The sequence below is a fragment of the Sus scrofa genome, chromosome 6 (genome assembly GCF_000003025.6).
Source record: "Sus scrofa isolate TJ Tabasco breed Duroc chromosome 6, Sscrofa11.1, whole genome shotgun sequence".
Classification (NCBI taxonomy): Eukaryota; Metazoa; Chordata; class Mammalia; order Artiodactyla; family Suidae; genus Sus; species Sus scrofa.
Window position 1 is genome coordinate 142735336 of NC_010448.4, and position 20058 is coordinate 142755393.

Sequence of the window (20058 nt, forward strand, 5' to 3'; positions counted from 1 at the left end):
CGACACACATATTTTATAGGTTTTGATGAACAATAAATTAGCATGATGCAAATGTTTGTATATTATACTGACTTTCAATATTCCTTGTGAAAAGTACCCTTATATTTTGAAATCACTATGTTTGTTTAGGTAGCTTGTATTGTTTGGCAGGCTGGAATTGTCTATCATGAGAGCTTTTGTAACAATGTATGATAAGCCATGTAAAATAGTTTAAAAAACTATTTTAAACTAACGCATATTTGGCTTGCAAAATCTGCAGCAGTTCTATTAATCATTTTTAGTGCTGATTCTTTCCACCTCTGATTTTTCTCATTCCCCTCCATTGTGTCTTACTGATCTGTCAGGTAGAGACAGCTTCCTCAGCAGAAAGATCCCAGTACAAATCAAAGACCAAGGTAGGTCAATTGGCGTCAGAATGAATTCCACTCTTTTTTTTTTTTTTTTTTTGTGGCCGTTGATTTTCTTTCTTTTCTCCTTTCTTTCTTTCTTTCTTTCTTTCTTTCTTTCTTTCTTTCTTTCTTTCTTTCTTTCTTTCTTTCTTTCTTTCTTTCTTAAAGGCATACATCCTTAACTATTGTTTGTTTTTTGTGAACATAAACCAGATTCTAATTTCAGGCATCAAAACCAGTTGTTCCAAAAAAGCCAATACTCAACAATCAGTGTGCTACTGGTTTTGGGCACTCATGGAATTGATTAGATTTTTTCTTCCCCCTTTAACTGGTTAGTGATTTTTTTTTTTCAGTCAACCTAAAAAAAAAAAAAAAAAAATGCCTCTTTTCATTATTACCTGCCTTTTTTTCAGCATGCAGCATGGCAGTACCATTGACAATGAGGTGCTTTGGCACATCAGATTTCTTTTCCAGTTGGTCAGGGATCCCTTTTCTCTTTTCCTCATTTCCTGAAAACAGGAAGGATTAAAGCATGGCCCAAGACAATGCTGACACATCAGGAGTGGTAGAGGAGTTTACTAGGATCAGGATCCTTTCAGCTTGGCCTCAGAAACTTCTCCTGAAGCCCTGGGTTTGATGTGGGAATCTGACATAAGAAAAAGACTTGGAAAGTCCCTTCTCTGGCTTTTCTCCCACCTTGCCCATAAAATATTAAATAAAACTAATGGGATGATTTGAAGTGCTTCATTGCCACCAAACTATACCCATGAGTTTGTTTTTCCTTTAAGTGATCCTGCGGGGCCAGTAAGGGCCTCTCTCTTAATTTAATGATGATCCTCCTATAACAGTGGCTGAATAGGGTGGCTTGGTGTGAGTTTTTGACAAAGAAAAAAATTAGGCTCTGAAAGACATTTCTCATCAGAAATTGTCCATATATTAAAATGCATTTAAAAGTTACTTCTGGGAAGCATACTGGTTAAACATTTAATCATTTGCTGAATGTCAAAGCCTATAAAATCATAATATAATGTTACCCTGACATAAAGCAACATCAAAATTAGTGCATCATTTATAAAGTGAAGTATCATTTGCCTTCAAGTGACAAATTCTATTGCCAAAAAAATACCACTGTACTTCTAATAAGTGACACTCATTTTAATAGACCCTACAAAAATACAATATTTTCAATATCCCCATAAAACAGTTAACTTACAAATATTACTCTCAGAGCTTTGGTGATATTAATATATGACAGTATTGTGAAAATCTTAACAAAATACTTGGAACACTAGCAAGTAAAGGAAATTCATTATATATATATTTTTTTTAAAAAAAGAGCTATGTGAAAATATGAGAGAGGTTGCCTATAACCCACTCTGGGAAATTATTCTGGAATTTCAAATTAATATTTTAATCAAATTAATGACAAATATATAAAAGAAATATTTTTAAAGGATTATAAAGTGACTTTTTAATCATTTATAGAGGAAAACAGTTCCAATGTAAAAATAACTAATAATGTACTAAATATGCTTGTCTTTGTTTTTGGTGAGACAGAATTTGAGATTTTATACACTTTGAAACTTTTGGGTAAAAAAGTATTTTCTCCATTTCTGCCTTCAAAAACAGGCACTCAAATTAATAACACAGGTAGACCATGGCTCTGAGAAATTATATTTGAAGTTTCATATTTAAATACCAAAGTTTATTTTATCACCCACTATAACTTTCTAACAATAGTCTTTCTTAATGATAAATTTTATCAATACCCCAAACTCATTTTAAATGATTTAAAAGTAGCAAATTGGATAAAGCAACACACAAAGAAATTCCACATTTACAAGTAAAGAAATCACAGAGGCTACAGTTTATAATCAACATAGACTTGAAAGAAATAAAGCAACACCTTTCCTGCCACCCATCATTCACTGCTTAAATTTGTGGTGAAAAAGATTTATCTATAATGACCTTTAGTCTGTTTCTTAACTCTGCATGTATTGTAATTAGCTGAAGGCATTGAACAAATTAGTTTGTCCTATTTTTATTTGGGTCCCAGAGATAAATGGCTAATTTATGAAATATTTCACTCTGTGTTATGAGAATTTAGCAAATGAATATGGAACCAAATATAAACACTTTATACCATATGTACAGTTACTTTCATAAGGCATTATCATGTAATTTTTATTGAAAAAAGATTCAATATAGTAAAGTCTTATTTTAAGATATATTTTCTTTCTCAATCCGAGATGTTTAGTTTATGAAAATATTGTTTTTTTTCTCTATATTCTTTTTGTATATAGGCCAACATATACCTTGTGCTAGAAATATTTTATGGGAATTACAATTCTTTATATTTGTATTTTCTATATAAAGGCATATACAACTTTGAGGCAGTGTTTCTGATGGAGAGCAGAATTCGTAAAGAGCTTGTGTGTGCTTCCGTGCTCTGAAATTATATGAAATCCACTTCGAGAAGAAACTTATTTGATTAAAAAAAAAAACAAGAACAAAAACAAAACTGCACCAATGCACAGCCAGAGGCTGACAGTTAAAACTAATACATAACCACATGAACATCATATTTATATAGTTAACATTTTTAAGGATGATCAATGCTAACATGTAGTATTATACATTTGGCACTAATGTTTGCCATTGGTCCAGCAATTGGCAAAGTTTGTTTCTATGTATAAATTTATTTTTGAACATTAGGTCTGGCTAGACGTATCTTCACTATTTATAAAAAATATTTAGACAGTAAGCTCACGTTGAATAACTAGGTCTACTGTGTTCTGGAAACTCTTCAGTAGTAATACAGCTTTTTCATGTTCCATATGTACAAAACTATGTCCGTTTGCCTGTAAATACACAAATAAAACAGGATGATCAGTGTAAGATACTTATCACTCTATCATTGTTTATAATAATAAGATTCAAGGGAGTATTAAGCAACCAAAAGTCATCTGTTTTTAAAATCCAGCTATAGAAAGTGCAACTATAGAATTGCAGCTATAGAAACAGCTAATTACCTTCACCACGCTTCAACTCAACTTATTAATTCAGCACGTATTTATCAAGTCTCTAGTGTATCCTACTTAAGACTGTCCTAGCATAGTCCTAGCCACTAGGCTAATCATAGAGAAACACTGGTGAGTAACAGACAGATACACCTGAAATATGGTTTTTTGTTTTTTGTTTTTTGTTTTTTTTTGTCTTTTTGCCTTTTCCTAGGGCCGCTCCTGCGGCATGTGGAGGTTCCCACAGCTCACGGCAACGCCAGATCCTTAACCCACTGAGCAAGGCCAGGGATTGAACCTGCAACCTCATGGTTCTTAGTTGGATTCGTCAACCACTGCGCCACGACGGGAACTCCGATTTATATATTTTTATATTAAAAGGATAATTTTTATTTCCCTCATTGTTTAATGATGTTTATTTTTTTCACTATACCTGGTTTACAGTGCTGTCAATTTTCTACTGTACAGCAAGGTGACTTAGTCACACATACACATATACATTCCTTTTTCTCACATTCTCATGCTCCATCATAAGTGACTAGATATAGTCCCCAGTGCTATACGGCAGGATCTCATTGTTTATCTACTATAAATGCAATAGTTTGCATCTCTTAACCCCAGACTCCCACTCCATCCCACTCTCTCACCCTCCCCCTTGGCAACCACAAGTCTGTTCTCCAAGTCCATGCGTTTCTTTTCTGTGGAAAGGTTCATTTGTGCCGTATATTAGATTCCAGATATAAGTGTTGTCATATGGTATTTGTCTTTCTCTTTCTGACTTGACTTCACTTAGTATGAGGGCCTCTTCCCTCATTGTTAAATGCAAGTATATTCATTATTTATACCAGTAATTCTCAATCCCATCCAGAAATGAATTAGTTTCTGTGTGAGCTAGGCTAATCCTGTTACTTTATAAATGAAAGAGCTACACCTCAGAGAGGCCAAGCAACATGACTAAGGTCACGCAGCTTGGGATGAATCATCTGATATCACAATATTCCTTCTAATTATTTCTCTCAATACTTCACTGATATAATACCTCACAACTGCTTTCAGTGATTTGAACTGATATTTCACTGATCATGATGAAACAATGAACACTTTTTCCTTAAAATTGCTGCTGTATCACCTCCTAACATAATATTTTTTTCTTTACTGTGGTTGCAAAGCTGTCATTCTCATGTGGATTCCTAACAGGTTTAATTTCACTTATTTGAGAAATACTGGTATAAATAACATTTAGTCCTAAGTTAAAATCTACAGAAATGCTGAACCTCTCATTCTTACAGTTTTAACTGTGGCTTCATTGTATTGTAGCTACATGTGAACTTTCTCAAAAATGAAAAGACTAAATTAGACTATCTGCTTGGGCAGTGAAGCTTGAGAGGAAATAGATTAAAAAGGGTAAAACTCTTAGGGTAGAATCTATAAATTTGGCATCTGACTGGATAAGAGTATAAGAAGCAAACAAGATTCAAATGGTAATGCCATTAACGGAAAATGGGAACCTTGGAGGAAGAGTAGGCAAGAGAAGACAATGTAAATTGTGATACTGATGACACATGCAAGGAAAATGTTGTTCACATATTTAGAAATAAGAGACTGCGGTTCAGGAAGGAGGTCAGAGTGGCAGCAGAGGCTAGGCTTTTACTGTAGTCTGGCTTTTACCACATGGAATACTGAGAGGTTTATTGAGAAATTCAGTTTAAAAGGGAGCACTGTGAAAGGAAGGAAATCTAACTAGGGGAAGCAGAATGGGGTTGTTGCTTTGGATGGTAGAGCAGAACGGAAAAGACAGAATTTGTTGTTGACCTAAGCATCTAGGTACATCTATCTGAAGTGAGAGAGGGCAAGGTGAAACAGGACCCAATCCTTCCTGCCAGAGGACAGCAGGAAGCTGGCTCTAGCCTGATAGCTGATCTAAAGAATAGGCATTCTCTTGGGTACCAGTGCTTTGAAGGGGAGGGAACAGGAAAACTGGCAGGAGGAGAACTGGAAAGGGTGATCCTGAAAGGCATCATGGTAGAGTGCTCATAAAAGTATCAGGAAAGCCAAGAGGATCAAGTCATTTTTAGCGGCTTCAATCAACCCTAGTTTTCTGCAGTAGAGAGGAAAGAGCAGAGAAAAGCATAGTTAGATTAATTCTGGCCTTGAATCTTGGTCCATTTCCAATAAACCAGGCTTCAAGATGTTCAGGTCCACATCCAGGTTCTGATTCAAGGCTAGAGAGACCCCTTGTATAAATTAGCTTTTAATATGGCATTAAAGCATTGGCTTTTAGTTTTCATGCTTTGCAAGCACAAATGGTAGTTTATAAAGTTGTAAACTCAAATCGAGCTGATTTCTCATAAGGAAATATGTAGGTTGATAAATTAGATCACTGAGTCAAATAAACATTAGGACTCTACCTGTAATTCTAGTCCCCAGAAATGTTTTGGATCTAAGCCAGAGCTTTGATCAGATCTCAGATCTCAAGAGGCCTATTTAAAAGACCGCAACTAGGACTGCTTGGGAATGGCTTCAGTTACCAGAAGGATTCTGAAAGACCAGAAGGCAAATTATTTTAGAAAGTTTATTAAAGGCTAAAAGAATTAATACAGGTCAAGTGCTTAGGACAGGGCCTGGCACACTATAAACAACTGATAAATGTTAGCTGCTACTATTCATATTATTTCACTATTACTCCCTTGAATTTAAGACACATAATTTGTATTAAGCCACAAGAATAGAAGGACAAAATGTCAAAGGAAGGAACTTGTTTTTTCTTGTTTCATTAACTTTAACTTTTTTAAAAGATGAAAATGTGAGGATCAGAGAGATTACATGAAATAGCCAAGCTCACACAGCTAGGGGTTAGATGAGAATTTATGTCTCAACTCTCTGAGTCTTGACAAAATTCATTTCATTGGGTGTTGTCAGGTCAAAACAAATGTTTAGGTTCATTAAATGAATTCATGTTTTAAGATTAATTGAGCTGTTTCTCGATGTGGGCCACTATGATGCCAGGGGAGGCAATGGCAGAAGGGGTTGGAAGAAGGGTTTGAATGGAAGGAGGAGAGAGAATCTCGGTTTTCGAGAACTTTCTTCTTCCTTAGGACAGAAGAGCAAAGAGAATTTATATTGTGTTTGTTAAAGTGCATATGTTACCTGGCTTACATCTTTGATGGGTCAAACTGGGAATCAGACAATTATGCTACTACTATGTATCTGTAGGGCTTTTCCAATTAAAATGAAGACCAAAAGAATCATAACATTTCAACTAGAAAGGTTTTCTTTTCTTTTTCTTTTTGGCCATGGTGTGCAGTGGCTTGATGGGGAAATCACAGTTCCTGGACCAAGGATTAAACCCAGGTTACAGCGGTGAAACACCAAGTCCTAACTACTAGACCACCAGGGAACTCCCTCAACTCTAAAGGTTTTGCGTGTGTGAATAGAACTGAGGAAATAAAGGCAGATACTATGCAATATTAATTGCAGAGTATAAATCCAAGGATGCTTTGAAACAAATGCATCTAATCTATAGCTACACATTTGATATTTTGAATACGTGTATAATACAAATGCAAAAGATGATTTGGCTTTTTTTTTTTTCTTTCTTGCATTTTCTAGGGCCGCACCTGCAGCATATGGAGGTTCCCAGGCTATGGGTCTAGTCAGAGGTGTAGCTGGCAGCCTACACCAGAGCCACAGCAATGCTGGATCCGAGCTGCGTCTGCGACCTACACCACAGCTCACAGCAACAAAGGATCCTTAACCCACTGAGCAAGGCCAGGATCGAACCTGCAATCTCATGGTTCCTAGTTGGATTTGTTAACCACTGAGCTATGTCAGGAACTCCTGATTTGGCTTAAAAAAATTTTTTTATTATAGTTGATTTATGATATTTTGTTAATTTCTGCTGTACAGCAAACTGATCCAGTTTTACATATATGTAAAATGTATGCACATATACATTCTTTTCCTCATACTATCTTCTTCTATCATGTTCTATCACAAGTGATTATTTGAAGAATAAATGCTAAATTAATAAAGTTCTCAAATATGTTGCTACAGAGTTCCTGTTGTGGGTCAGCAGGTTAAGAATCTCACTAGTATCCATGAGGACACAGGTTTGATCCCTGGCCCCTCTCAGGATCCAGCGTTGCTGTGAGCTGTTGTGTAGATCACAGATACAGCTGAGTTCTGGCATTGCTGTAACTGTGATGTAGGCTGGAAGCTCTGATTCAGCCTCTAGCCTGGGAACTTCCATATGCTGCAGGTGCAGCCCTCAAAAGAAAAAAAAAGAAATATGTTGCCACACAGACTGTCATGGATTATAACAAAATGTGTGCAATTTTGAAGAAATTGTAACAATGAAAAATGAGAAATAAGTGAATGGCTTATGAAATGCAGTTAAAAAGAAAAAAATCTAGGAAAGAAAAGATATTCTGAAAATTTTATGCTTCAAGAATGTATAATTAATGGGTTTTTGGCTTTAGCTGATTTGAAAGTATAAGGGGTCACTTTACGATAATTTTTATGTTATTTCCAGAGATACCCTTCCTTGTTTTAATTCCATTTGACATCTGTGTCACAAAATGTTTTTAAATTGCCCTTTTGCATGATGTAGACATGAAAAGATAGAGAGTTAATGAAAATATTTGCAATTCCAACAAAACGTAAGAGCTTTGCAATTACAGCTCATCAATTCACTGTAAAACACACTCGTTTCAGGATTTCATCCTCTTGTTCCTTCCTGAATTTATCTTTGATGTTCTTCTGGTAAATGTCTTAAGTGGATAAATTATGGATGTTTAAACTACAGAAATTCTCCAGAGGATGCTGTAATTCTCCCATAAATTCTGTTGTACCCCTATGACTCAAAGCTTGAAATTTTTGTTTTTTTTTTTTTTTTTTTTTGTCTTTTTTGCTATTTCTTGGGCCGCTCCCGCGGCATATGGAGGTTCCCAGGCTAGGGGTCTAATCGGAGCTGTAGCTACTGGCCTACGCCAGAGCCACAGCAACGTGGGATCCGAGCCGTGTCTGCAACCTACACCACAGCTCACGGCAACGCCGGATCATTAACCCACTGAGCAAGGGCAGGGACCGAACCCGCAACCTCATGGTTCCTAGTCGGATTCGTTAACCACTGCGCCACGACGGGAACTCCAAAGCTTGAAATTTTTAAAAACTAGTTTTTGAAAAGCCTTGGCCACAACATTGGTGGGATTATTCAATAAAAAGGACAGCGTTACTCTTTGTAGAATCTAAAAGAGAAATGAGCTTAGAGACTTGGAATGTGATATTGAATGGATTTACACTCACCTTCAACGGACATTTAAAGGGCCAGTACACATGAATTTTGTGTGTTAGATATGTATATTGGTACATTAATATAGTGTACTTTGAATGCCTGTAGCTCTTGGGATGAGGGAATATGAAAATACATAGCAATTATGGGGCAAGTTCTTCCAGTTCTCTAATCCTGATAGCCAGACATTATGAAACCAAACAGTGGGAATCTTAGGAAATTATAATTGTTTCATATTACCCGAAATTATGTCCCACTGCAGAATTTTAATTTGAGAGAGTACTCATTAAATATTAGGATGTAGTTAGGGCTGACTATACTGTGTAATCAATACTATGTTGACTATATGCCAAGTCTTTTGAAAATTTTCCCTTTCTATCAAAAATCTGAACTGCGGACCTTAAACTCTCAGAGAGTTCCAGTGAAAAATTTACACTGCATTTTTTAAGTGTGAGAAAGTTTGAAGTTTTAGTGGGTTTTACTGTAGTAGTAAAATTTTCTCATGGAATAAAACACAGATAAGAATTTCTCTTCTGTCTTAAGTGCACACCTACTGCAGCTTAATGTTTCTTGAATTCAGGCTCAAAGAAAAAGACATGGCAAGATAGAAAAGACTCAAACTGAAGACTTTGTCAATTATTTGTATAGAAACTCAGGGCATGGAAGCCACAAGATAGTATCCTGATGCTAGAGACTTACTTGCCTGCTTTGATTTTGGAATACCAGTTTTCTTCCTATCAAACATGTTGAATGAGCATCCTAGCTAATGATTCCCTAATTTGGTTTATAAGCAGTTCCCAACAAGCTAAACTTTATTTCTTTTATTTCACCGTGAAAGCAACTACAAACTCAACCTCTCATATTCAGGGAACTCTGTGTAGTCAAGGTGGCCCCTGTTTTGGTGGAGAGCTTGCTGTTAAAAGAAGACAGTCTGGGAATTGATTTTCACACACGTTTGAAGTCAGCTTTTTCCCATCTCTCTTAACTCATGTCTACTTCCTGGGCTAGGTTGGGTAAAGGTAGAAACTTAGTTACATTGTCCACATTGCTCAGCACAATACTTTGTACATAATGGGCATTTAATGCATATTTTCCAAATCAATAAATAGAAAACGTGATGAATATGATGCTATCAGTAAAATTTTCTCCAGTGGAATCAGTATCATGTAATAGAAAAAGCTCAAATAAATTAACCTCTGTCAACAATAGATAACTTGCAGGGTTGATGTGTGTTATAAATGACACAATGTGGGTGCTTAATATTATTTTTATTTTGGCCAAATTTTGGAAGTTAGAGCCGGCTTAATGAATTTAACTTTTTAAAATTGGTCTTCGTGTTTTACTCAGTATCTAAATATTATTTTTTGAATCTGTATTGAACTTTATACATGAATAACAAACCAAATGGATAAAGATATGCAGTGAAACTCCAGCATAGAAAAGCATACCCATTTAAAAACTTATTTTTGTTTGTCTTCTAACCATGCTGTATTTTAAAAACATTTTTCCAATGTATTTTACCATTATAAATGATAATTTCTCTGAACCCTGGGAGTTACATGATGCTGAACCCCGTCTCCCTCACCCCTAGCACCTGCCTTTCCCCAAACTTCTCCATTGTTTTTGATTTTCAACCACCAAAAAAGGTCAATTATAAAAAAATGTTAACCAATTTAGCCTTGTTGGAAAATGTTTGGTGAAATTTCCAAATACTTAAAAGTTTATTTCTTTAAGGGCCTCCCATTTCATTTTAACCATAACTAAAAATTCTCCTATTTTGTAGCCTTCCTGGGGAGAAATTTTTTAAAATTTAGAGAATTACGCATATTCTAAACCATTCTTAACGACTCATGATAATAATTAGGAGCATGAATACTCTCGGGAATAAAGCCATGGACTCAGTTAATTGCTTCTGTAAGAGACATTCCCCTAAGTATGTTCTCTGGAAGTAATTAATTGATGTTGTTGGTGAAGAGGGTTGTATAGTTAAATATGTCAGGAAATATAAGTTTATAAGATCTTTCAAGTTCTCAGAACATTAGAACATTGTGAAATTCTGAAATAAGAGATAGAATCTAAGGTGGCTATGAAACTTCTGTGAGTAAAGAACCCTTTTTAAAAAAAGGTATCTTGGAATTCCTGTTGTGGTGCAGGGGAAACTAATCCGACTAGTATCCATGAGGATGTGGGTTTGATCCCTGGTATCCATCAGTGGGTTGGGGATCTGGTGTTCCTGTGAGCCATGGTGTAGGTCGCAGACGTTGCTCGGATCCCATGTTGCTGTGGCTGTGTAGGCCGGCAGCTGTAGCTCCAATTTGACCCTAGCCTGGGAACTTCCATACGCCACAAGTGCAGCCCTTAAAAGGCAAAAAAAAAAGGATCTTAAGGGATTCCATTGGGAGAGGCTATTCTATACTGAATAAGTCTGCTGTACTTTTTGAATTTCGTTTCTTTTGGTCTAAATATTTCCTAGACAGTCGAACTGTTACCTATGGCTTCCTGCTCAGGCAATGTGCCTGGATCCAGAGGCATTCCTCTTGGTGGTCTGGAAAACTAAGTAAAAGACTACAAGTATGAAATAAACTCTTCTACAAGTAAAGGGCATGAGATTTAGCGCATGGCATTTGCAACACTAATTATGGCTTCCTGAAAGCATTTCATTTGTTTAACTTTGTTGAATAAATAAACTTTGATAAGATAGTACTGTTAGCAGCTGGTCATTAAAAGAGGTATACAATTTCCATTCAGAAAAGGAAGGTTTAGAATTCCTGCCGTGGCGCAGAGGGTTAAGAATTCAACTGCAGTGGTTAGGGTCACTGTGGAGGCACAGGTTCAATCCCTGGTCCAGCACAGGGGGTTAAAGGATCTGGTTTTGCCCCAGTTGCAGCTCAGTCAGATTCAGTCCCTGGCCTGGGAACTTCCAAATGCTGTCGGTATGGCCATTTAAAAAAAAAAAAAAGGGTAAGGTTTGATTCAGTGGTTGTATACAGATAGAGAACTGTATATCTGTATACCACTGACACAGCCATCCACAGACATTTATTTCATTTAGACTTCTGGGAAGTCTAAACTTTCTTTTTTCATTCTGAACGTTGAAAGCTATCACTCACTATCTTCTCCTCACCTCCACCCCCACTCCAAGCCCTGTCCATGTTTGAATTCTCCAACTCAATGAGAACCTTTAAAAGTCTGGGGTTTTCTTTCTTCATGCCTGGTAAAATAGAACTGAATGCCATAAATTAATTATAAATCTTTGTGTGTGTGTGTGTGTGTGGTCTTTTTGCCTTTTCTAGGGCCGCTCCTGCGGCATATGGGGGTTCCCAGGCTAGGGGTATAATCGGAGCTGTAGCTGCCAGCCTTCACCAGAGCCACAGCAACTCAGGATCTGAGCCGCATCTGCAACCTACACCACAGCTCATGGCAACGCCGGATCCTTAACCCACTGAGCAAAGCCAGGGATCGAACCCGCAACCTCATGGTTCCTAGTCGGATTCATTAACCATTGAGCCATGACGGGAACGCCCTAACTATAAATCTTTTACTCCTTCTTCTCCTGCCCAAGTTGGGCTCTTGCCTGAGGAAGGGGTGGGGTAGGTAAATGAAGAGGGTAGGGATTGGCTACCATGATAGCCTAGAATTCAGTGTACTTACAAGTGAGCTGTAGGTTATAATTGTGAGTCATGTTAAGTATAAAGTACAATATATTCTTTTTCCAATCTAGTCATCTTTTCAACTATAACTAATACATTTTCTATATTTAAATATATATTTAAATTGTAAAATGTATAATTAATTAAACTGGATTTTTTTGTTTGTTTTTTGTTTTTGTTTTTTTCGGGCTGCACCTGTGGTGTATGGAGGTTTCCAGGCTAGGGGTCGAATTAGAGCTGTATCCACTGGCCTACTCCACAGCCACAGGGATGCCAGATCCAGGCCTCGTCTGCAGCCTACACCATAGCTCACCACATTGCTGGATCCTTAACTTACTGAGGGAGGCCAGGGATAGACCTGCGTTCTCATGGATTTGTTTTTGTTTTTGTTTTTTTAGGGCCGCACCTGTGACACATGGAAGTTCCCAGGCTAGGGGTCAAATCTGAGCTAGAGCTGCCAGCCTACATGTCAGATCCTACAGCCACAGCAATGTAAGATCTGAGCCGAATCTGCAACCTACACCACAGCTTATGGCAATGCTGGATCCTTAACCCACTGAGTGAGGCCAGGGATCGAACCTGCATCCTCATGGATACTAGTCAGATTTGTTTCTACTGAGCCACAGTGGGAACACCTAAACTGAATTTTTTAACTGGACAGAACATTAGAAAAAAGAAATGGTGATATTAAACCAACAAAAGTGCCACTTCAAAAATGGTCAAATATGGGCACATTCACATGGTTCAACTGAATAACGTTTTTTATGGTTCATACGCTCTCACTTATTCTCTCTCACTCTTCTGTAATTGGACTTTACGGAAGGGGAGGCTGTGAAGGGTCAGTTCCCCTAGTACAGTGCTCTTCCTCATGCTACACTGTCTTAACACAAAATGACTTACTAATGAGCACAGCAAGTCATTTGAATATGCTCATGAATTATAGTATCTATTCTAGGAAAATGAATAGTTATGACAGAAAAATTATGTGAATATGTTTTAATTAACATCATCTCTTAATATACACACCTTCCTGTAATTCAGATAACAAGCTTATAATACCATAGCAGACTAAGAAGAGAGTTGTAAGTAAAAAGAGTTACAGAAAAAGAAAGAGCTAGCTCTTGTATAATAAATTGTGGGTTTGGGGGAGATTTTGGAAAGGTATATCTCTTGCTAGTTTATGTGTCTTATGCTATTTGCTATTGGGTTAGATCAAACCCAGTAACTGCCATTACTTAAAGGAGGGCTCACTTTTTGCTTTTTGATTTTTCCTTTTACCTTGATTTTCCAGGTTGTATGTTGTCATTAAGTTTTGTAAATAAATTTGCTCTAGTGCAGATATATTCTAATGATCTTGTGATAGGTAACTCAGTGTTATAAACTCATTTTTCTAGAGTTTTTTGAACGAAGAGCCATAGTATTTTAAAGAGACAAAAATATAATTTGCTCTCTTAGCATTTGATGTTAACAATGAGTTCAGTTTAGAATTAGCCATTTTTATTTCCTTCGGAAAGTATAATGGGTCACTTGTGCTTTATAACTAGTATGAATGAAACTATAAATACAGTAATTTATTTGATTAAGGTCTAAGAGCATTTTTCTTTTACTGAAAATGGACTTTGATTTTATTGTACTAGATACAAATGAGTTCTATAGCAAAGATAAAATGTTACATCCTTGATAGTCATTTGTCAAGAGAAGAGACATTCCAGGTGCAGCTCTTCTGCAGTTTTTGAGGATTTTAACTGATTTGGCTACCAATTCTCTCCTACTTCTTGCATGTGAATTCATTTCTCTGTGACCTTTACTGTTGCTGTATGCCTCTCAGGAACTAGAAATACTAAATTCTCATTTTCCTACCTATAACCCTTCTAGAATTTCACAGCCAGAAGCTCATTCCATCCTTGCAACTATATATTATCTTTAAAAACTTTTTTATTATAGTTGATTTACAATGTTCTGTCAATTTTTGCTGTACTGCAAAGTGATCCAGTTATATATATATATAGTCAATTCTCATTTCCTTCTGGATATCTATATCTGTATCTATATCTATATCTCTATCTCTCTATTGATACATTTTTAATATCCAGTAAAGTATATTTCTTTTCTTTCTTTTTTTTTTTCTTTTCTTTTCTTTTTTTTTTTTTTTGTCTTTCTGTCTTTTCCAGGGCCGCATCCACGGCATATGGAGGTTCCCAGGCTAGGGATCCAATCAGAGCTGTAGCCACTGGCCTACACCAGAGCCACAGCAACACGGGACCCGAGCCGCGTCTGTGACCTACATCACAGCTCAGGGCAACGCCAGATCCTCAACCTGCTGAGCGACACCAGGAATCGAACCCACAACCTCACGGTTCCTAGTCGGATTCGTTAACCACTGAGCCACACCAGGAACTTATATTTCTTTTCTGACTCTGAAAGGAAAAACCTTTCTTTTCCTCCCTCTGTCATGGATGAAGGCAACTTCCCAAACTTGTTTTAAGCTATGGGATGCTTTTCTGCTCAGCCTGGTATTCTAATAGATCAGAGATCTGAGATTAACTGGTTTCATTTTTTTACAGACTCTGAGATTCAAAATAATGTTTTTGAAATTCAGTAGAGAAAAAAACTTGCCCCTTCCTTTGCTAAACAGCTGTATGTATCAAGTGCTAGGGAGTTACATTATCAGATTATTCTTAGCTCTTTTCCATGAGAATTGATAAAATTATTGAACAGTTGAGTTTTTGAGCTGGGGGACCTCTGATGCACTATAAACCACAGTTAATGTTAATATAATGAATGTGAGTTCTATTGACATGATATAAAATGCCTACGATCAGAGGGCTAGCTGGGCAATTAAAAAATATAGAACTTCAGGAGTTCTCATTGTTGCTCAGTGGGAATGAATCTGACCAGCATCCATGAAGACACAGGTTCAATCCCTGACCTCACTCAGTGGATTAAAGATCCAGCGTTGCCCTGGGCTGTGGTATAGGTCACAGAGGCAGCTCAGATCCCGTGTTGCTGTGGCTGTGGTGTAGGCCGGCAGCTACCATTCTGATTTGACCCCTAGCCTGGGAACCTCCATATGCCTCAGGCATAGCCCTAAAAAGACAAAAAAAAAAAAAAAAAGAACTTCAATAATAAACTGGTTACGAAAACTTTAGATTATTTTATGATCTTTTTGTTTCAGTGTTTTAATTCAAAAAGGCAACTACTAACCTGGTATTCTGCCTGCATGGAATAGACTTCGACCTTTTGAATAGTATTTCTACTGTGACATTGCCACAGGTTGGAGCAAAACCATAGTCTTTTCAGATAATTATCACTTTTGAAAACTTCAGTTTTTATGATCTTGATAGCTAGTTTAAAATATTTGTGAGAATAAAATATTATGAAAATGTATGAATATAGGGTTTCTACTTTTCTAAGGTTCTTCGAGACGGTTCAGTAAATAGGAGGAAGAAGACCTCCTCAGAGCTGAGTTGCATTCTGGTAATTATTTGCACAGCCAGCCTGACTGGAAGGCCCTTTCCCACACATCCTATATTCTTAGTGTCCCTGATTCTTCAGTTTATTATGTAGAATCACTTTATAATTTCTTCAAATGGTCAAATCTATGCAATGTCAGCTTTACCCAGTTATATAGTGGGAAATTTCTGTGGTCATAAGTCCAAATATTGAATCTTAAATAAATTTTTTAAAGTGCTTTTTATTATTTAAATGTCTTTTTTGTCTTTTTGCCATTTCTTGGGCCGCTCCCGCGGCATATGGAGGTTCCCAGGCTAGGGGTCGAATCAGAGCTGTAGCTGCCGGCCTACACCACAGCTCACGGCAATGCCAGGTCCTTAACCCACTGAGCAAGGCCAGGGATCAAACCCGCAACCTCATGGTTCCTAGTCAGATTCGTTAACCACTGCGCCACGACGGGAACTCCTGAGTCTTAAATAAATTGATGACGCTTAGGAATCCTGCTCTGTTATGCAGGAAATGATTAAGTGAAAGTGAATTTAGAGAGAAGGACAAAGAAAGCAAAATGGATAAGGTTATACCACGCATGTATTTAACTATTTTTTGGAGTGATCCTTTTCTGATACACAGAGCTTTAAGTTAGAGAAACGTCTTTTCCATCACACAATATATTTTAAAAAGTCATCTTATATATAGCTGAACTTTGTTCAAGCATCTGTACAGGGGGAGTAGATGGATATAAGCATGTGTTTCACATTATTCAAACAGTAATAAGCTTACTAATAAGAAATTAAACATGGACCAGTACCTTCTCACTCATCTAAAGTCACATATATACCCTATTTGGGTACTTCATTATTCTTATTTACATTTCCTAGCAATGCATAGATTCTTGTACAAATCAATTCTAACAGTTCCAAAATAACACTATTTATTTAAACAAAAATATGCAGAACACCTGCCATGGCCAGGTATGGGGTGTACAGGATTCTATCAGACTGAATTGGCTTCTGACCTGCCTCTCAACCCGCACCCTCCATCAAAGGCAAATCAGAAATGTAAGAACTTATTTTCAATTATTTAATTCAAGTCATTCAACTTAAAAACATGGGTACATATTTGTTTCAATGCTGGCCTTGGAAAGCACTGCTTTTTATGTGTCTTACCTGAAGGATTTTATCACCAGGCTGCAGCAGGTTGGATGCTGGTCCATCAGGCTGAACCCTAGTAACAAAGATACCCTATAAGTCAGAAGTAACAGAGGTTAGGATTCTATTTTCAAGACCTAGGTCTACTTAAACAATTTTTTCATTCATATAGAAAACAGAGAAAACAGATTAAAAACAGTTTATACATGTAAAGTTCAAAGATTATTACAGTATTTTAAGCAAGGTACCACCTTCCAAATCAAGTTTAAAAAAAGCAACATTTTTACTTGCATAAAAAATTCTCATATTGCTTTTAATAAATTAATGTCACAATATATTCTTAATTTGTTTCTTAAATAATTTGGTATATAGTAAGTACTAAACCATGTTTTGTATAACTTCTAAAATTGTCTTATTCATCATTGAAAATATCTCCTACCTGATAGGTTGTAAATTCAATGTACACTTTAAAAATGTTACCAGAATTATATATAATACTGGTTTATTAATAAGTATTACTTCATGTTAATGAGAATTTTAAAGTAAAATGAATAAACTCAATGTGGGAAAATTCCAACATGAATATTAAACATATTTTGTGTCTGCATAGCTACAAAATTCCTAACATGATTTAGTTTATAAAAAAGTCAATTTTACGTATTATGTACACAAAGCAAACATTTATTGAAGGTCTCCTATTTGCTAGACTTTCATTGCTAGTATTATAGAGATATATAGAATATAATTTTGGCTTCAGTGAGCTCACAATACAGTAGAAGTCAAGAAAACCACCAACTGTAAAACAGTATTACAAGTATTATGGTAGTGGTATGATAGATTATTTAAAAAATTTCCAAGACATGGAAGCAACCTAAATGTCCATCAACAGATGAATAGATTAAGAAGATGTGGTACATAAACACAATGGAATACTACTCAGCCATAAAGAATATGAAATAATGTAATTTGCAGCAACATGGATGCAACTGGAGATTCCCATACCAAGTGAAGTCAGAAAGAGAAAGACAAATACCATATGATATCACTTATACGTGGAATCTAAAACATGGCACAAATGAACCTGTCTACAAAACAGAAACAGACTCACAGTCACAGAGAACAAACTCACAGACATAAAGAACAGACTTGTGGTTCTCTAGGGGGAAAGGGGAGGGAGTGGGATGGATGGGGAGTTTGGGGTTGGTAGATGCAAACTATTACATTTAGAATAGATAAGCAATGAGGTCCTACTGTATGTATAGCACAGGGAACTATATCCAATCTCTTGGGATAGAACATGATGGAAGATAGTATGAGAAAGAGAATATATATATATATATATATATATATATATATATGTATATATATATATGACTAAGTCACTATGCCGTATAGCAGAAATTGACATAACACTGTAAATCAACTATACTTTAATAAAAAAAGTTGCATCTGGCTTATCTGTAGAGTGTCAGAGCTTCTAATTATGAGAGTATTATAGTTACAGAACATTATGTGTGGTATAAGAAACACTATTTTTGCTGAAACTTGTTTATGTGTATATTTGTGTGGGAGATTATTTGCAAGGATACACTCCTACATACCAGCAGTGGTTGTACTGTGTAATGAGACATCATATAAATGTATGCATATATTTTTTCTTTCTTTTTGCTTATCTGTGTTTTCCAATTTTTCTGTGATGATTAGGCACTACTTACAGCATTAGGAAAATAGTAAAAACTTAAAAAAAACTTTTAAGTTAATGGTGTCACTATTTGGAGTGATATTCAAACAGCTAGTTACTTCGATCAGTTCAGTTGTACAAAAGGTCAGTTCAGAAGGAAAAAGAGAAGTGGTTGTTGGAAAAGGACAGTTAAATAAGGCACAGTGGTTTATCCCCTAGACCAGTGAGTGTACGGGTTGTGAAAACAAATATAATGCCTACAGTCCTTTTAACTCTCATACTCCATCATTCTAGGAGACTATATACTCAGTTCCAGAGGTCCCCCTCTTTGCTCTTGGGGTCTCTGTTACAACAGGCAGAATGACACTACGGCCTAAAATAAGCCACTACATTTCTAGGTGATGAAGGTGAAATTGTTTTGACTATTATTTTATCGCAGCAGTCTAAGTCTGTGTTACCTAGTTAATTTTGATTGCCTTTCTTCAGCTCATTGTGCAGAAACAGTTTTAATAATATTTGTATGAATCCAGACCATAACAGCTAAATTATGGCCAGCATGTCTGCAAAGTTGAGAGGAACTAGCAATACGCCACTACCTGACTGCTGAAAGAATACAAATGTAGCGCAGGTTTAATTTCATCCATCACAAAGCTCCACGGGATCCAACTACTGTTCTGAAGACTTGTTTTGAAGCTTACTGTTATGGTAGCCATAGTCTTCCAAAACACTTACTGCAGTTTTCTAAAGCTTTAATATTTCTTTTCAATCAATAAATTTTAGAGACTAAGAAATTGCTACTGCCCTTTGGTATGATTTCCTTTCTTCTATGCAGATATATTATTAGCCAGCATATTGCCACATTAGTTGAAACAGCAATGAATGTTGTGTTTGATAATGGTCTGTAGTATTTATTATTTGTGGAGGTGGAATGTTTCCCAAAAGATTGCCTGAAAATGCCAGTGCACTGATTTTCCACTGTATTTATGTATATAAACACTGTCATATGAAAGAGACCACATAACTATGGACCTATTTTGTGGTCTCTGTTAGGATGAATATTGATGAGAAATAAGAAAACTTTGACACTGTTTTAAAAAGGTTCATTGTAGCAGTATGTCACCCTTTCAACAAATTAATTTTATTCTGACTTCAGAGATTACTTTGACACTGATGATAGATTTTGGTGAGGAAGCATCAGACTATTTGTATTCTGAAAAATTAGAACAATAACTTCCCACTGCTTGGTAAAAAGCCATCTCCTAACTTCCAAACAGCAGTAAGCCATCAAAGATCCAAATCATGGCATATGACCAATTTCATAACTCTGCTGGCAAGATTTAAAATATTATCCTTTCTTATAACATCTGGGAGAGTGCTAAATGTGGAACGAACTGTCATGTAATATGTTCAAACTAGTGAAACAACTT

The 20058-nt window shown here is 36.3% G+C and overlaps 1 protein-coding gene across 1 annotated transcript in view; it reads right to left on the reverse strand.

The window, feature by feature from the left end:
* Positions 341-20058, reverse strand: part of LRRC7 (leucine rich repeat containing 7) — a 538317-nt gene continuing 518599 nt past the window's right edge. Inside the window, 2 exon segments of the mRNA XM_021096484.1 lie at positions 341-3250; positions 16969-17043. Coding sequence (XP_020952143.1) covers positions 3143-3250; positions 16969-17043 — 183 coding nt within the window. The 3' untranslated portion in view covers positions 341-3142.